Source organism: Lepidochelys kempii, chromosome 1 (assembly GCF_965140285.1).
Source record: "Lepidochelys kempii isolate rLepKem1 chromosome 1, rLepKem1.hap1, whole genome shotgun sequence".
Taxonomy (NCBI): Eukaryota; Metazoa; Chordata; order Testudines; family Cheloniidae; genus Lepidochelys; species Lepidochelys kempii.
In genome coordinates, this window is record NC_136380.1 from 160,532,069 (window position 1) to 160,552,284 (window position 20,216).

The window sequence follows — 20,216 nt, forward strand, 5'->3', positions numbered from 1 at the left end:
CCCCCCCAGCCTTCATACCACACACTTTGTCACAGTACACTCCCGTCTCTCCTCTCTATGCCTTCTGTCACCATCCTCTCCCCTAGCCCAATGCTCTGACACACACACTCTGCTATACCCTCTATCACACCTTGCTCCTTCCCACCATATCCTCTGTCATGGCTTCTCCATCACAAACTCACCCACAGTCTGCCTCCACCATTCACCTTCCTCCACTCTCTCTGTCATAGTCCCCTCACCTCTAACTCGACTATACCATCTGCTGCATCCCACAGTCCATACCTCCATCTTTCATGACCATTAGCATCATAGAACCATAGGCTGAGAAGGGACCACAAGGGTCATCTAATCTAACCCCCTGCCAAGACACAGGACCCTTCTCCCTCTACTTGCCCTCACACTTATCTCACCCCCCCCCAACCTCAAGTTCCCCACTCACTCAATATACAACCATTCACTCTGTCATGGACTCATCACATTTTTTATCACAACCCATTCAACTGCAACTATCTCCTTCACAGTCTCCCAGGCAAGGTCCTGAGTCTGCTCTCACTTACACTGATGTAAATCAGGAGAACTAGTATGAAACCAGTGGGAGATCAGAACTGGGTCCATGATGTGTTATCCCAAGCATAGCAAAGCAATCCAGAATCTTTACAAAAATAAGCACAATCGCGAATATTTGCTGCAGTGTTTCTCTCTGATTTCTTTCCTACCTGCATGAGCTTCCTGTGGTGAGTCTGAATTCTTCAGACCAAATGAGCAAAGGTTTAGCCTATATAAATATGTCACAGTAATAACCTCTACATCAGAGACAGAGAATATGTTTCTGCACATGGAGGAATGAAATAAACTGTGGGCATAAAGGGGATTTATGGTTGCCATTTTGTGACACCAGTGAAAAGCCAGGATTTTATCAGCTCATTTTATGGGCCAAATGTTTTGTACATATCTATTACAGAATAATATATCTGGAGTGATGACATTTGTGTCTGTAAACTGGTGGTCAGAGTCTAGAGTTGACTTAAAGAACTAGCAGAGACCCCATTCTTCCTGTTGTACTCACTCTGTTTTCATCACTGGGTGTTTCTGCATAGGAAACTTAGGGTACACCTACACTGCAGCTGAAACCTGCGGCTGTCCCATGCCAGCTGACTTAGACTCATGGGGCTCAGGCTTAGGGACTGTTTAATTGCTGTGTAAGCATTCAGGCTCAGTCTGGAGCCTGGGCTCTAGCATTCTGCATGGTGGGAGGGTCCTAGAGCTCAGGCTCCAGCCCAACCCAAACATCTACATCACAGTTAAACAGTCCCTTAGCCTGAGCCCCACGAGCTTGAGTTAGTTGGCAAGGTCCAGCGACAAGTGTCTGATTGCAGGGTGGACATGCCCTCAAACTAAGGACCCACATGATCTGTAGGCAATGGTTCCACTTCACCATGCGTGAAATTCACCCCTCTGCGCAGGGCCAACAAAATCCCACAAAATAGGACTTGTACATGACTTCAATGGAGCATAAGCCATGTGTTAGGTCTCTGTATAGGCGTGAATTTCACCTGGGTAAGCCAAATGGACTTCTTTCACTTCAGCTGTCATTTGCCCCTCAGTCTGCTTTCATTGCAATGTCCATTTCCTCCTGCTCTCCCTCTCACAACCTAGTCTCACCCCCTTCGCTCCCTTGCTTCCTTTGTCATATTATTAAATTTGTGATTTCATACTTTTTATTCACGCCAACTTATATATATAGAAATCTTTTGCTCAAGCTCTGAGATATCTCCATCTCTTCCTTCACATCCTTCCATTAAAAGGGCTTGTTTTTGTTAACTTTCTTTTACAAATCCCCACTGCAACACTAACTGCCTCCAATCAGCGATCGTTGCGTTGTAACTGCCTAACATAGATAGAAGTTTCTCAGGACCAGAACTTTGTCTTCCCACTTGTTTGTGAAACACCACACATACCTTTGGCAGTATATAAATAATAAGAGAGACTCCCCCTGACTGAGCCAGCAGAAACTGTCCCGTGCTCATTTCATCAGGCAGGATATTCTTTATATGGCTTCCACATTGATATATTTAGATGCAGAAAAACTCTTTGTGCATTTTTTACTTCATAAAATAATAATTTTGTACTGAACATGCTCAGTCTTTAGTTAACAGAATGCGTTTAATCAGAAGCTACATGTTGAAATGATCAAAGCTGGTTGAAGAGTTGCTGTGTTCCCTAATTCTGAGTGGGTACTGCTGTCTTTTCAGTGCCGGCGCATTCACAGCAGCTTAAAGCACATTCAGGAAATCAGTAGAGAAGACTTCAAAGGGAAAGAAAAGCATCGTGAGCATGTCACTAAACAAGGCTTTTGAAGGAAAGTCACCTGCGACTCATTCCTGTTTTATTTGCAAACTTGCTAAATCTTGAAGTACACGACATTTCATTGTCACAAATACCACACAACCAGCTAGTGGAGACGCCTTAGCCTTTTGGTTTTGTTTGAGTAAAGCGATACCTTCAGTGCTTCATATGCTGTTAAATGGTTTCATACCAACCCGAAGCCTCCATTCTATGCCACAGTGTTGGCATCAACACTGTATATTTTGTTTATTTCTGCCACCTTATAAGAACCTGCCTTATGATGGATGTGTCTCTCTCTTTCTCTCTCACCAGCTCCTGATGGCCCACCTCAGGAAGTTCAGCTTGAGCCTGTATCTTCACAAAGCATTCGGGTCACTTGGAAAGTAAGTCACCATAGCAGGAAACACAGACTCTAGCAGTATTTATGCCTGTTCAGAGAGCTGTTGTTAGGGTGAATATTATAATAACTGTGGATCAGAAGTATTTTATTTTGAATAAAATTCACAGGTCATTTTGCCCACAGATCTTACATGCTTTGCCAATAAGACTGTCCTTTTATTCCAGGAAAGAACATTCCAGAGGAAAATCATTTCTGCAGGCCTGTGTTTCTATTGAGTAGAGTTACATTTGCTATTTGTGCTCTAAGTGTCCTTATTCTAAGTTTGCAAGCAAGACCTTGTGCTGACTGAGGACTCACTGAGGACTAGTATGATTATAGCACTCACTGAGGACTATAGTGCTCACTGAGGACTAGTATGATTATAGGGCATAATCCGCAAAAGCCTTTGGAGTCAAAGGGAGTCTTTCCATTGATTTTGGCCCAGCACCTTTCCAAAGGAATGCCTGCACAGATAGAGGCAAGGAGACCCTTTTTGGTGCTATGTCTCAATTTGATCAAAAGTAGAGTCCATGAGTTCATACATGGTTTAGTCAAAATTATCTATTTTTCCAATGAAATTTTTAAAAATCTCCATTATAATTGCTGTACTCTAATGCTTGTGACTTGGTTTGTTTTTATTCAGTGTCCTGATAACTGAAAAGTTTTACATATGTTGTTTGACAGTGAAACCAATAGGTTTATAAATACGTTAAACCAAACTGTACATCCTGATGGATAGAATAAAGATGTGTAGTCACTATGTATAATCTTAATAAGAGTGGCAATTTCCATACCATATTCAGAAATATGTAGGTTAAACTGTTACAATAAGGTTACAGCATAATGGCCATTAACTTGGAGTCATCGTGGATAATTCTCTGAAGACATCCACGCAGTGTGCAGCAGCAGTCAAAAAAGCAAACGGGATGTTAGGAATCATTAAAAAAGGGATAGAGAATAAGATGGAGAATATCTTATTGCCCTTATATAAATCCATGGTACGCCCACATCTTGAATACTGTGTGCAGATGTGGTCACCTCATCTCAAAAAAGATATACTGGCATTAGAAAAGGTTCAGAAAAGGGCAACTAAAATGATTAGGGGTTTGGAACGGGTCCCGTATGAGGAGAGATTAAAGAGGCTAGGACTTTTCAGCTTGGAAAAGAAGAGACTAAGGGAGGATATGATAGAGGTATATAAAATCATGAGTGGTGTGGAGAAAGTGAATAAAGAAAAGTTATTTACTTGTTCCCATAATATAAGAACTAGAGGCCACCAAATGAAATTAATGGGTAGCAGGTTTAAAACAAATAAAGGAAGTCCTTCTTCACTCAGCGCACAGTCAACCTGTGGAACTCCTTGCCTGAGGAGTTTGTGAAGGCTAGGACTATAACTGGGTTTAAAAGAGAACTGGATAAATTCATGGAGGTTAAGTCCATTAATGGCTATTAGCCAGGATGGGTAAGAAATGGTGTCTCTAGCCTCTGTTTGTCAGAGGGTGGAGATGGATGGCAGGAGAGAGGTCACTTGATGGTTACCTGTTAGGTTCACTCCCTCTGGGGCACCTGGCATTGGCCACTGTCGGTAGACCGGATACTGGGCTGGATGGACCTTTGGTCTGACCCTGTATGGCCATTCTTATGTTCTTAACTTGTGTAAAAATTCTATATGGTTACTGTAACTTAGTGGTAATGTGAACTTTGCCATGTGACACAGAACTTTTGGAGTGTCTTGGTAATAATTGTAGAATGCTGACAATTTATCATACCAGCACAATCTCATTTCAGACAGTTCATGATGGAACAAGATTATCCTGCAGACAGACTATATCTAATGAATTGTATAGCTAATGCAGACAAACCTCACATGCTAGGGATTCTTGAGTAGGTTAGTAGTAGTTTAAAATAGATACATTGAAAATGCTGTCTCCAGAGGCTGTCCACTGAAGTACAAATACAGGTTTCCCTATCATCAGTCCTAAATTTATTCTTCCCCACGCCACAAACGTGAGGGTGGCATGAAAATACAAATAATAGTAAAGGTGTGTTGCACAAAACTCAGTGTTTCCTCAGTGGTCTAAGTTTCTGGGGATGATTCTCCTTTGCTGCTGATGTTTGCATTGTTCTTTGTAGTGCATGAGTCATCTGCAAAGCATTGCATTTACTATATAAATCTAATAGCAAAATATAATTATTCAGATTGGGAGGTTTCAGAGGAGCAGCCGTGTTAGTCTGTATTCTCAAAAAGAAAAGGAGTACGTGTGGCATCTTAGAGACTAACACATTTATTTGAGCCAGTTTGTTAGTCTCTAAGGTGCCACACGTACTCCTTTTCTTTTTTCAGATTGGGAGGGGAGATCATAAAATTATAAAATGTAGCAAATTGCATCCTATTTAAAATTCTTGCAATGTGTAAGGAAGTGATTTTGCCCTGACTTGTCCAATCAGGCAAAAATTGTTTGCTACTCCTTTTTCAGTTGTCAGATATACAGTGATAATGTTTGCATCACCTTCATGTCGTTGAGTTATACTTTTTGTTTCTGTGGTTTCCACAGGTAGCAATGGTATGTGGCTACAAAGAATAGCATCATATAGCAGACAAAATGAAGCTCCATAACATACCAGTAGAGAAAGCTGAAGAGGGTACATGAAGTGCCGTACTTTAATATATTTTACCATTAGCAGGAGAGCACATAGTCATCTTCTAAAATAATGTACACTGTACAGTATACTGACTCTGGCCTTATATGAAGAAATGCTTAAAAGCTGATTTTGGAGGAGATTTCCAAAAGCACAAATGGGAGTTAGGCACCATTGACTTTCTGTGGGCATTATGCACCTCACTGCCATGGGTGTCTTTTGAAAATCTCCTCTTTAGCATTATGGACACACATCTACGCAGATATTTACAGCTGAAATGAAACTTCCTGGCCTAAATTTTCAAAAATTGCCTCCATCATCATAGGTACAATTTTGCACGCTTAATTAAAGGTGGGCACAATTAGCTGTGCCTGCAGTTGTACCCATTTAGACATTTAGCTACCTAGTCTGTGTGTGCTGTCAGGAAAGTAAATGCATCTAAAGGAGTCCCACTGGAGTTGTGTTTTTCTTGGTCCCTTTCTTGTGCAGAGGACATTCAGAATCATGGCCAAGACTGATTTGCTCTGTGAAACTACAAAACTTTTCAAGTGAAGGCATTGTACACTTTATAATAAAATGAACATGTAAGAGCACATTACACTGAAAGAACAAATGGCAGACGCTATAATGTAGCAGTAAGATAATTGATTATAACTCATGTACAAATAAATAATAGTATTACTAATAATAGTGCCAGAGTTAAAGTTGCTACACACTCAACCTACCTGACATAAACCACAAAAGCAAGGAAATGGACGTTTAAGCCAATCTAACACTACCAGTGCAGACCCTCTATTCTTCTATCCCTAAACACAAACCTGAACTCTACTGCAGCTATCATACACCACAGACCATGAACCACAACCTTCACTCTTCTGCTCTCGAGAGGCACCATAAGAGGCATGATGTTCACTTAATTAAAATGATTTTCAGTTCAGTATGCGGTAAGAAGTAATACATTTTGGTTACAGCTGCACCAGTCTCCCTTGCTCTCAGTTCCCCAGATGTCTGGCAGGAAACTGGTCACTTTGATTCAGTGGTATTTAGAGTGGCACTAGAATATAAAGTGTCCACAGATGATCTGTTGGCTCATCTAAACAGTGCTAGGTTTCACCATGGTGTTTAAAACAAGATGACTTCTTTCTTTCTTTCTTTCTTTCTTTCTTTCTTTCTTTCTTTCTTTCTTTCTTTCTTTCTTTCTTTCTTTCTTTCTTTGACCTAGGATATCACTCACTGGTTAAGCTCAGGCTACTGTTCTGCCAGTAGCCCTCCTGTGCCCTTCCCTTAGGACTACTGTTCACCTATCATGATCCTTACTGGGAGAATTCTTTTCTGACAGGGAGACTCGGGGCCTTAATCTCTATGGCCCCATTTAGGGGTGGAATGAGCACTTTGCTATACAAGTGACATGTAGGCAACTCTTGGATACAAACAGGCTGCATCCTTATTGCTTTGCATAAGATAAGATAAGAACAGCCACACTGGATCAGACCAATGATCCATCTAGCCCAGGATTCTGTCTTCTGACAGTGGCTAGTGCCAGATGCTTCAGAGGGAGTGAACAGAACAGGGAAATTGTGGAATGATCTATCCCTTGTTGTCCAGTCTCCACTTCCGGCAGTCAGAGGCTATGGACACCTAGAGCATACGGTTGTGTTCCTGATAATCCTGGCTAATACTCATTGATGGACCTATCCTCCATGAATTTATCTAGTTATTTTTTGAACCCATTTATACATTTGCCCTTCGCATCATCCCCGGGCAATGATTTCCACAGGTTAACTGTATGTTGTGAGAAGAAGCACTCCTTTATGTTTGTTGCCAAGTACTAAATTACTGCCAAGTAATTTTACTGGGTGACCTGGTTCTTGCTATATAAAAAGTACAACAGTAAAACATTGCAGCTAACATTTTCAAACCTGCTCACGTAGAGTAAGGCTCCAAAATCCATATTTAGGCACAAGCTGGTCAGGATTTTTTCCACAACCGTTTTTTTTATTTTGGTCAGAAAATGCTGATTTGTCCCAACTGAAACTTGGTGCAGCAATATATCAGTTTCAACAAAACTTTCTGCAGTATAGGGTGGAGTTTCTGGTCAGAAAAAGACACCCATTCCAGAATAGCTAATCGGGTATGTCTGCACTTCAACCTGCAGGTATAAATTCTCGCATGAGGAGACAGACCCATGCTAGCTCTAATCAAGCTAGCACACTAAAAATAGACTGTAGCTGTGGTGGCAGGAGCAGCAGGCAAGTCTAGTCACTCCATGTGCATGCCCAGCATTTCAAACAGGATCATACTCAGGGTATCTAAGCCCCTGCCTCTACTGCCACATCTACACCCTATTCTAGCATTTTGGTTTTCAGACATTCAGCCTTTGAACAGAAGAAAACCAAAATTTTCCCTTGAGATTGTTTTCACAAAAAAATTAGTTTTCCATCTAAAAACAGTTTTGACAGAAAATTTTCAACAAATTTTCAATTTCAACAAATTATAAGAAAAGGACATTTAAGCAAGAAAGTGAATGAATGACCAGTTAACTGAGTATTCTAATACTTCTGCTGTCTATGCCCTGGTGGGCTTTTTTGTTTTGTTTTCTTTTGTTTTTGTTATTTTACTAAAACAACAAAACTACACTGTCCATTCACAAAGATGGTCCACATTTTATGCAATGATTATGAAACAGAGTGCGCAGTGCTTCAACCGAGAAAACTATTTGCCTTTTACTTGCTCACTTAACCACTAAAATATAACTGTGATATTTCCTTCTCAACTGGAACAAATGTTCCGCATTCCCATGAAGATATCCAGATTTTTACAATTCCAATCAGGTTCCCCCCTGCTCCCAATGGTAAAATATGAAGTTTTACAATAATTTAATGAGCAACAAACTGTAAATGTATTGAGACTATGATGCCACACTGGCAGCTAATGCATTTTTTATAAGATGTGACTTTTTAAAGAAATGTCTTCAATCACCCAACAGAACAGTTATTCAGGAAACCAAGAAAAATAACTGGTCTATTATATATCAGAAAGCATGGTTCTAGTCCCACCTGAGGTCTCATGTATGAACTTAGGCCCTGATTCTGCATTTCTTTTGCATACTTTTGCTGAAATCAGTGAGGATTTGGGCTTAGTGATTAGGCAATGTATATTTGTCTTTACTACTTCTTATTACCTAAAGGTCCACATTGAAACAGTAAATGAGGAGGCAACCACTGTCTTAGAAAATTTGTTGTTACTGGGGGAATTGAAGTATACTCTTGTCCTAAGAAAAGATTCCTGCCTGTAGCTTCGTCTCCTTTTTTGGAAACCAAATGCAGTGGAAAATAAACAAGGCATCTGAAAATGAAATCCTGTTACTCTAGGAAATCTGGTTATAGACTTCAGTATGGTGTGCTGATGGTAGAGGGAGAGCTTGTTTGGGTAGTCTGATGGGATCTGTGTGTGTATTAGTTTTTGTACATGGACCCTAAGTAGTAGTTGTAATTTTTACAATAATTGTATATGCACCCAGTGCATTAGATAAGAACATTTTTACAGGCAAATTTCAGTAATTCAACAAATTTCAGCATCTGTGTAAGTGGAAACATAACAAACATTTCTGTTACTAATAGACTTTCTCACCAAGTTAACAATGCTTATTTTATTTTATACTGTATTTTATACTACAGTCTACTGAAATGGAAAGATCTGTCAGTCAGAGTGCAGGAATCTTGTATGGTGACTCAGAACTAAAGTGTACAATACATTTCCTGGGCACATTTTTTAACATTGGATACCAAACACTTGTTTCAATAGCCATTCAGTGTAGAAATTCCTACATTCTGATTCACTACTGCCTTCAAAGTTCATCTATGTGCCCACAACAGACATGGCTGCCTCAATGTCTTGATTTATCCAGGAAAAACTTACAAATCTAAATGAGGTCTCAAAAATATTTCACCATTAGGCATTTTAGTAAAATAACAGTCTGGAATTCTTTTTAACTGGATGATTATATCCTGGGTAATAGACAACTTGGCCTGAAATTTGTTTAGCATAGTAAAGAGTTGTTGCCTGATGAACAGTGACTCCCTCAGTTTATTACTTAAAAATAGAGTGGTGTTCATTTAAAGAAATCGTTGACTTTCTGTGCAGTTAAAAGTGCTTAAGGGACAGAATTTATTTGCATTTCCACATATATTCTTAACATATAATATTTCCTATCCTGTTCAGGCTCCAAAGAAGCACTTGCAAAATGGAATTATTCGTGGATACCAGATAGGCTACCGAGAGTACAGTGCAGGGGGCAATTTCCAGTTCAACATCATCAGTATTGACACCACTGGAGATAGTGAAGTTTATACCCTGGATAACCTGAAAAAATTCACCCAGTATGGCATGGTAGTACAGGCATGTAACCGGGCTGGAATAGGACCTTCTTCTCAGGAAATCATCACCACTACCCTAGAGGATGGTAGGTCCTAGGCAAGCAAATATCATATATACCATTGCACACATTTTATGATTTCTTTATCAGGCCTTTTATTCCCATGGATGGATATGTTGACCTAATTGTATCTACTGCCTGATTAGTGTTCATTATATAGTGGATAATAGAATGGTTACATTGGGAAACAATAGTTATATTATAGACAGGTGGGAGGGAACAAATCAGCCTGCATGTTGTGTACAAATTTCAAATTGCTAGCTATACAATATAGTTCAGTTTAAGAAATATGACTATTCTGATTTAATAACATCTCCAGTTGTGAGAGAACTTGATTTAGAATGTACCCTTTCTTAGAAACACCCTTGTTTTGATATTGACTCGTTTGCCAATTTCATGCTCTCAACGTAGGATCATAGTGTGGTTTGATATCTCTTAAAGTAAAAATCCTAAAACTGAAGTAACTATTTTTTTCAGAGAAGTCTGCTGTGAAACCCAGAGCTGTGTTTATGCAGTAACATAATTTGCCAGCCTAAAATGAGACATGAGTTTTTCCAAGAATGTCCAAACTAATAAAAGAAAAGTCACTGGCACGTTCTGTATATTTCAGGCTGTCCATTGAGAAAAGTAATTCAGAATTATTTTTCTAAACCACACAGAAGAGCATTTCTCAAATAATGATAGAGAGTCCTCTAGTGGAAGAAAGAGTTATTCCATATACTATAGAGAGGACGTTGATACTTTAAAACAGTATAAAAGTAAATTCTAACACAAGCAACCAAGGAAGATATCAAAAGGCAGATTTTTAGCAATTTAAATTGGCATAAATCCACTAAAGTCAATGTCAGTTTACACCAACTGAGAATCTGACCTTATGTATGTTAAACAGAGTAACACATTTGTACGTTCTTGAGTATTACAGTGTTTGAGGCATACGCTTCAGAGAATTCTGGTGTTTTACATTTACTGCAAATCCTGTTTGTACTAGACAGAGTATAGCATGATGGAAGACAATTCACTTAAACATGCATGTTTTTACTACTGCAACAGGTGTAAAGTTTTTCTGCTTTATCTGGCACATATGGGTTTTTTCTTGGGAACATTTTTGTAACATCACTGTGAGGTCATTATGGGAATTGGGGATAAGATAAATCAAGAAGGCAAATCGATAGATTAACAAGTATTGCATTTGAAACAGGAATTACTAAATATAAATTTGTTAAAACTGATTGAAAATTTGAAAATGTTCTAAATTTTTGGGAAAAGGGGTTGAAATTTTTCAAAAAACTGTAAATTTTGATTTAGAAAAATCTCAAATATATTCAAAAAATCCATTTTTATGTATATTTTAATCAGCTCTAGAATTTATTTTCCTTTTAGTAACAAGGGAAAATCCTAATGAAGGGCAAGTCAGTGAGGGAGAAGGAGTGGGTCCAAAGACATTTCTGGGAAGTGAACTGTACTCTCAAAAACAAACGTAGCCGTAACCAAGCAGTTCCATCAGTAGCAAAGTAGAAACTCAGGTTCAAATAATGGATTTTGCTTAAGTGATGAAAATTGAAAATGTAGTAGAAAGGGACTCTTCCAAGAAGTGGGAATGATTGTTATTTAATTTGTGTCTCCAATGAATTTTGAAAAAAATATATGTGTGCATTTTAAGCATTCGGTTTCACATTGGTGACTGTAATCTCTTAAGAGTACAGTTTTACTTGTCCACAGAAGTTATCTAGAGCTAAAATTGGTGAATATCTCATTCCAGTGCCCAGTTGCCCACCAGGGAATGTCCAAGCCACTGCTACATCACCAGAAACTATCTCCATTTCCTGGTCTACACTTGCCAAAGAAGCCCTGAATGGGATTCTACAGGGATTCAGAGTTATTTACTGGGCTAATCTCTTGGATGGAGGTAAGCAGCTTTAACCAACCTATCAGGTGTTTGCCAATAGCAATGACAGGATAACAGGCAGATCATGGCAGTTAATATCATTTTGTCCTCTGGTGTGAAAAGCATATCAGAAAACTAAATTTTCTTTCATCTTCATTTTACACAGAGCATCATACATCTGTGTCTGAATCATTTTGTAGAGAGCTTTGAGTTGTTGACAGGTTGTTACAAAACTATTTATGAATACACACGTGTTCAAAAGAGAATTTTGGCAAGTGTGGGAGTATCATCAGTTCCTCTTTACCTCCTCAGAGATGAAGCTACTGCCTTTCCTTTAAAGATTACATTGCTAGTTTTAGCAGCATTATCAAAATACTTGTTATCTGATTATTCATCCAGGAAGAACAACATTAAACACAGGAATCCTTGTTTAAATGTCACAACCGTTTTTAAAAATATATTTTTGAACTACTCAAAGGGTTCTTGTTTTCAGGGGGGGAAAAGAAACCTACCTGGCATTTCTTTTTCTTAAGGTCAACAGAATTACCTCTCAAATCATTTGTATTATGGACTTGTCTTCAGTGATTGGCTTTTGAGGGGATTTCTGTTTTGTAATTAGTAAATGGCTTGAAGTTATTTCAACCATTTTGGAGAATAAACAAGTTGCAGTTTATCTGACACTAGCACTTTTCATCTCCATGTGATTTGAAACAAAAATTACATAGTGAAGTGTGTGTGTACACTAAGTAGTGACACTGTAAACATAACACCATCCTCCTCAATAGATTTGCTCCCTGTATATTTTTTTAATAATGTGCTGACAATGTGCTTTTGCCTCCACAATTAGGGTGAAGGAAGGAAACAGGTTTGGGGCAGCTTTTTTCCCCCCACATGTATTTGAAGTGCTCAGATGTTTGGAATGTTAACATAGATCCTAAGGGAAGTGGATTAGTGGGGAGAGAACAAGTGAGGTGGTCAAGTGTGCATGCATTTATCACATTCTGCAATTTATCATGATATCACCTCAATATTTGTTTCCTTTTTGTGGACTTTAGTGAACAATACATTTTAACTCTTTTTTTAAACTCTTGCTAGCAGTGCAGAGCTGTCTCAGCTCTGGCAGAATGAGCTGGATTATATTCTAGTGTGTGTACCCATCAATAGAATACTTAATTAAATTCCAACTGTCTTGCCAAGTTCTGTCCTCTGCTAGTTACACCTGTTCAAACATGAGGTTGCGCAGTTGTAAATGAGGACAGAATGTAACCCATAGGCTCACTATTACTAGTGATAATGCTCAAGTCAGAAATTTTTTGAGGTACGGTGACTACTCATTGGTGAATGAAAAATAAAGATGAGAAAATATGCAGTCCTGATTCAAGACAAGGTAATTTTTTTTCATTGATTTCAGTAGGCTTTGGATTAGGCCCTACACTGCTGAAAAGCTACATTACAGTATAGCCTACTATACCCTGCAAAACGCAGCTATTGGACCTGAAATTTTAACTTTGAATGTCCTTATTTTGTTAGCTATATTTTCTGTTCTAGTTGTTCTTTTAAAGCATTTTTGCACATGAACACTTCCCAGCTTAATACATTGAGGTGTATGTGATGAGCCACATCTCTCCATGCAAGTGAATTTGGTTTTACCTCATTTAAATCTATTGTTAACTAATGCTTCTGACCATTGTGTTCTTTACAGTAGAGCTGGGCAAAATTTTTCAGACAAAAAGCGTTGTTTGTTGGCTTTTTTCAGACACGAAAACTGTTGTAAAAATTGTTGATGTTTTCTAATGTTTTTATTTTGAGGGGAAAATGTTGCATCATTATTACCAATTTTTAAATTGTAACTATTGTCAGTACCATTATAGAAATATTTCATTTACCGAAAATCTGTTTCTCAGTAAATGCGAAATTTCAATAACCATTTTGACAGTGGTTTTGATATTTTTGCTTAAAATTTCAATTTTAAAAAAAAGGCCAAATAAATTATAAAGTTAAAAACAAGTTTGCTGTTAATCATGTGAAATGGAACTGACATAAAAATTTCAAATGTTGTCATTTTTTCCCATCTGCTCTATTTTATAGTTTTGATCAGTGTGAGCATTTAAGGTATCTATTTTATAATCACAAAATATTCTTTCTCTTTCATGAGTGAATATTCTTTAATCAGAAGATTCCCCTTTTATTTTCATGCCAAGATAGACACGTATGATTAAGAAAAGAATAGCATTGCCAATAACTTGGTTCACTTTTTGTTCCCTAGAGCTGGGAGAGATTAAAAATGTCACTACTACACAGCCCTCACTAGAGCTTGATGGCCTGGAAAAATACACCAACTACAGCATCCAGGTTTTGGCATTCACACGAGCTGGAGATGGAGTCAGAAGTGAACAAATTTTCACCCGCACTAAAGAGGATGGTAAGAACTAAGAAATTCTCCATTGCCAGCCTGACGTGATAGGAGACTGCTTGATTTGGCCCAGATTTTCAAAGCAATGTGTGTACAAAACCCAGTGTGCATACACAAACTGGGTTTTGCATGCATAGCTCTTGAGTTGTGAGCACATGTTCGGTGCTATGTGCCCAATTTAAAAAAAAATGGGCATTTCTATTTATTCATTCCTTTTATGGCCAGGTTAAGCATTAAGGCCCCAGTTCAGCAAAGCATCTAAGCACGTGATTAATTTTAATTATGTTAGTATATTTTTTTTAATGTAACAGTAGCCTATTTAACAACTTTGACATGTTACTGTTTTTGAATTATCCTTGAGATAGACTTTCTAAATCAGTAGAAGGTAGGAGCCTAACCTGCTTAGGCACTTTTGAAAATTCCACTAAGCACCTAGCTGCATCTTTGAGCACTTTAATGCCTTTGAAAATCTGTTCTCAAGAGGTCAGGGATGTTTTGGCAGAGATAGGAGTGTGAGGCACAGAGACAGAGGCACAGAGCTGATGGAATAATATTAGTTCAATCATTTCTTCAGTGACATTTGTGATTTTTTTTTCAAATAAATGAGTCAATAACTTTTTTCTTTATTATTCATCCAATTTATAGATAATGCATAAATATTAGTAAAATTGATATGGACGAGGATTTACAGAAGTGCGTAAGGGAGGGGGTGTCCAACCCCTACTGACTTTCATTCATTGAAGAATTCTATTCAGTTAATCAAACCAAGTATTAAGGGGTTGGTTCTGAAATTTACCCCCACTTTAATGTCACTTTACACTGATGGAGTGGTGTCAAGGGACCTCACAGCAAATGAGGATCAGGCTATTGCAGGGTGGCACTGGGCCTTTAAGAAGGAAGAGGCTACGCACATGTGACTCATCAGCTGCCTCCTAACTGGGTCTTAAGAGGTCACCTGGCCCATATAAAATGGGAGTTGCCTGGAAGAGTTAATGAGGGAAAGGGCAGGTGAGAGCTGTCAGGGACCAAAAGACTGGAGGTGCTTGAAGGAAGCTGTAGGAGATTTCTGGGGGAAGGCTGAAAGCAGGAGAGCAGCAAGTTGGGTTTGCAGGCTGGTCTTCCTAAACCAGCGAGCTAGGGCTGGAGGCCAGAGAGCAAGAGAGGGTGTTGCCTGCTGACTTCTAAGCCAGAGAGCCAAAGCTACGGGCTGAAGGCAAGGGAGCAGTGTAGGGCTTACCAGCTGACATCGCTGTGGTGTAGAGCTGGAGCCAGGTGAGCAATGGAAGGGCCCATCTGCTGGCCTGTGTGGGATATGAAAAGTTAACTGAACAGGAGGAGCGGTGGTGCCCTCCTAATGAGGATGAACTCCCATCAGAGTGGCTGGGGGAAGAGTGTTCCTGCTGGGAAGAGTGGATTATATCCCAGCTGGAAGGTCTAGGGAGGCTGACCTGGTTAAAGGACGAAAGTGAACTGAAGAAGAGCCCAGGAGTGATGGCAGACACTGCAGTGTGGTATGTGAGATGTTGAGGAACTAGATGTCTTGGGGTTTTAAGGGACTGTCTGCACTTGGGTGATAAATGGACTGTTTGGGGACTGTTGTTAAGGGCTATTTGCACTATATTTTTGTAATAAACTGGTCCCAAGGAGAGACCTTATTAGGCAAGAGACTGTCATGGAGGTTTTGGGCTGCCTGAGAAGGGAAACTGAGGTAGTTGTGCCTGTTCTGTCACAGTCTGCTACAAGAGGGCACTCCAGGCAGAGCCACCCTACAACGCATGCCCTTAATGTATATTTCTTTTCATTATTCACTCAGCTCTACTCAGGCTATTTGTTCTCAGGCTTGTTTTTCTTTTCAATATTTACATAGTTCCTTTTATTACTTTGATCAAAGATGGATTAACAGCAAAAGCAGGAGCATGTCTTATGATTCATAAATATAGTTCTACTTCCAGAACTCAGTAGAAGCAGCTATGTTTTAATTCCTTTAGAGAGACAAGGTGGCTGAGGGAATATTTTTACCTTTATCTTTTATTTTTCAAGTTCATTTATTTTTCAAGAGCTCGTCTCTCTCACGAAAAGAAGTTGGTCCAATAAAAGTCATTGCTTCAGCCCCCTTGTCTCTCTGATATTCTAGGACCAACACAGCTACCACAACACCGGAAACTCCTTTAGTTCATCAGCCGCAATTACTCTGTCTGAAACTGCCTTGAGATGCTGCTTCCCACTCTATGTCTTAGCCACACCCCAAAAAACACTGAAATCCTTTTAAATCATTTTGTAAGACTATATGTTTGGGCCATCAGTACATTGAGTCAGAGGAAGTAGAATCATAGGACTGGAAGGGACCTCGAGAGGTCCTCTAGTTCAGTCCCCTGCACTCATGGCAGGACTAAGTATTATCTAGACCATCCCTGACAGGTGTTTGTCCAACCTGCTCTTAAAAATCTCCAATGATGGGGATTCCACAACCTCCTTAAGCAATTTATTCCAGTGCTTAACCACCCTGACAGTTAGGAAGTTTCTCCTAATGTCCAACCTAAACCTTTCTTGCTGCCATTTTCACCCATTGCTTCTTGTCCTATCTTCAGAGGTTAAGAAGAACAATTTTTCTCCCTCCTCTTGTAACAACCTTTTATGTACCTGAAAACTGTTATCATGTCCCCCCTCAGTCTTCTCTTTTCCAGACTAAACAAATCCAGTTTTTTTCAATCTTCCCTCATAGGTCATGTTTTCTAGACCTTTAATCATTTTTGTTGCTCTTCTCTGGACTTTCTCCAATTTGTCCACATCTTTCCTGAAATGTGGTGCCCAAAACTGGACACAGTACTCCAGTTGAGGCCTAATCAGTGCGGATTAGAGCAGAAGAATTACTTCTCGTGTCTTTCTTACAACACTCTTGCTAATACATCCCAGAATGATGTTTGCTTTTTTTTGCAACAGTGTTACACTGTTGACTCATATTTAGCTTGTGGTCCACTATGACCCCCAGATCCCTTTCCACAGTACTCCTTCCTAGGCAGTCATTTCCCATTTTGTACGTGTGCAACTGATTGTTCCTCCCTAAGTGCGGTACTTTGCATTTGTCCTTATTGAATTCCATCCTGTTTACTTCAGACCATTTCTCCAGTTTGTCCAGATCATTTTGAATTTTAATCCTATCCTCCAAAGCACTTGCAACCCCTCCCAGCTTGGTATCGTCTACAAACTTTATAAGTGTACTGTCTATGCCAATATCTAAATCATTGATGAAGATATTGAACAGAACTGGACCCAGAACTGATCCCTGCAGGATCCCACTCATTATGCCCTTTCAGCATGACTGTGAACCACTGATAACTACTCTCTGGGAACAGTTTTCCAATCAGTTTTGGACCTACCTTATAGTAGCTCCATCTAGTTTGCATTTCCCTAGTTTGTTTATGAGAAGGTCATGTGAGACCATATCAAAAGCTTTACTCAAGTCAAGATATACCACATCTACCACTTCTCCTCTGTCCACAAGGCTTGTTACCCTGTCAAAGAAAGCTATCAGGTTGGTTTGACACGATTTGTTTTTGACAAATCCATGCTGACTGTTACTTATCACCTCATTATCTTCTAGATATTTGCAAACTGATTGCTTAATTATTTGCTCCATTATCTTTCACGTACAGAAGTTAAGATGACTGGTCTGGAATTTCCCCGGTTGTCCTTATTTCCCTTTTTATAGATTGGCATGATATTTGCCCTTTTCCAGTCTTCTGGAACCTCTCCCATCTTCCATGACTTTTCAAAGATAATCTGTAATGGCTCAGATATCTTCTCAGTCAGCTTCTTGAGTATTCTAGGATGCATTTCATCAGGCCCTGGTGACTTGAAGACCTCTAACTTGTCTAAGTAATTTTTAACTTGTTCTTTCCCTATTTTAGCCTTTGATCCTACCTTATTTTCACTGACATTCACTATGTTAGACATCCAGTCACCACCAACCTTCTTGTTGTGGCACTCCAAAATGCCGTGAACTTGAAGTTGCTATAGATGTGTCTCTGGCTTCAAGAAATGTCTAAAATTATTTTAAAATTGTAAAATACAGTAATATGTTCTCAAAGGACTTTTGCATTTGAGGTGACAGGAGAGCCAATGTGGCAATGTTTGAGTAAATATTCCATTCCAGTGACCTAGCATTGAGGGCTCAGCCCCCATATCAAGAGTGGATCATGCTGCTCCAGGGGAGCTCAGGAAGAATTCTGTCTCAGGGAGGCAGAATTTCTCTCAGAGCTCCTCAGAGTATAGAGGGAGAGCACCTGCTGCTATGTCCCTTCAGGGAGAGTAGAGCACACTACCCAATGTGTGCTGGCCAGTTTTATGATGGAGGGGCTCGGTCATGTCTCTCCCTTCTCCCTGACTCCTTTTGGGTGTCTTGCTCCCTGGGACGCATGGAGTGAGCAGTCTCCACAGTCTGAAAAGCACAGAGGCAGTGACTGAGAAAGGTAAGCAGCAGGATACGGACCCTGGACTTCAGGAAAGCAGACTTCGACTCCCTCAGGGAACGGATGGGTAGGATCCCCTGAGGGACTAACATGAAGGGAAAAGGAGTCCAGGAGAGCTGGCTGTATTTCAAGGAATCCCTGTTGAGGTTACAGGGACAAACCATCCCGATGTGTCGAAAGAATAGTAAATATGGCAGGCGACCAGCTTGGCTTAACGGTGAAATCCTAGCGGATCTTAAACATAAAAAAGAAGCTTACAAGAAGTGGAAGGTTGGACATATGACCAGGGAAGAGTATAAAAATATTGCTCGGGCACGTAGGAATGAAATCAGAAGGGCCAAATCGCACCTGGAGCTGCAGCTAGCGAGAGATGTCAAGAGTAACAAGAAGGGTTTCTTCAGGTATGTTGGCAACAAGAAGAAAGCCAAGGAAAGTGTGGGCCCCTTACTGAATGAGGGAGGCAACCTAGTGACAGAGGATGTGGAAAAAGCTAATGTACTCAATGCTTTTTTTGCCTCTGTCTTCACGAACAAGGTCAGCTCCCAGACTGCTGCGCTGGGCATCACAACATGGGGAATAGATGGCCGGCCCTCTGTGGAGAAAGAGGTGGTTAGGGACTATTTAGAAAAGCTGGACATGCACAAGTCCATGGGACCGGACGAGTTACATCCGAGAGTGCTAAAGGAATTGGCAGCTGTGATTGCAGAGCCATTGGCCATTATCTTTGAAAACTCGTGGCGAACGGGGGAAGTCCCAGGTGACTGGAAAAAGGCTAATGTAGTGCCAATCTTTAAAAAAGGGAAGAAGGAGGATCCTGGGAACTACAGGCCGGTCAGCCTCACCTCAGTCCCTGGAAAAATCATGGAGCAGGTCCTCAAAGAATCCATCCTGCAGCACTTACATGAGAGGAAAGTGATCAGGAACAGTCAGCAGGGATTCACCAAGGGAAGGTCATGCCTGACTAATCTCATCGCCTTCTATGATGAGATTACTGGTTCTGTGGATGAAGGGAAAGCAGTGGATGTATTGTTTCTTGACTTTAGCAAAGCTTTTGACACGGTCTCCCACAGTATTCTTGTCAGCAAGTTAAAGAAGTATGGGCTGGATGAATGCACTATAAGGTGGGTAGAAAGTTGGCTAGATTGTCGGGCTCAATGGGTAGTGATCAATGGCTCCATGTCTAGTTGGCAGCTGGTGTCAAGTGGAGTGCCCCAGGGGTCAGTTCTGGGGCCGGTTTTGTTCAATATCTTCATAAATGATCTGGAGGATGGTGTGGATTGCACTCTCAGCAAATTTGCGGATGATATTAAACTGGGAGGAGTGGTAGATACGCTAGAGGGCAGGGATAGGATACAGAGGACCTAGACAAATTGGAGGATTGGGCCAAAAGAAATCTGATGAGGTTCAATAAGGATAAGTGCAGGGTCCTGCACTTAGGACGGAAGAACCCAATGCACAGCTACAGACTAGGGACCGAATGGCTAGGCAGCAGTTCTGCGGAAAAGGACCTAGGGGTGACAGTGGATGAGAAGCTGGATATGAGTCAGCAGTGTACCCTTGTTGCCAAGAAGGCCAATGGCATTTTGGGATGTATAAATAGGGGCATAGTGAGCAGATCGAGGGATGTGATCGTCCCCCTCTATTCAACA

General features: G+C 40.2%; 1 protein-coding gene across 1 annotated transcript in view; it reads left to right on the top strand.

Moving 5' to 3' along the window:
- Window positions 1-20,216, top strand: part of DSCAM (DS cell adhesion molecule) — a 628,496-nt gene that overhangs the window by 496,797 nt on the left and 111,483 nt on the right. Inside the window, exons 16-19 of the mRNA XM_073360366.2 lie at window positions 2,659-2,729; window positions 9,587-9,827; window positions 11,560-11,706; window positions 13,952-14,107. Coding sequence (XP_073216467.1) covers window positions 2,659-2,729; window positions 9,587-9,827; window positions 11,560-11,706; window positions 13,952-14,107 — 615 coding nt within the window. The remainder of the gene's footprint in view (window positions 1-2,658; window positions 2,730-9,586; window positions 9,828-11,559; window positions 11,707-13,951; window positions 14,108-20,216) is intronic.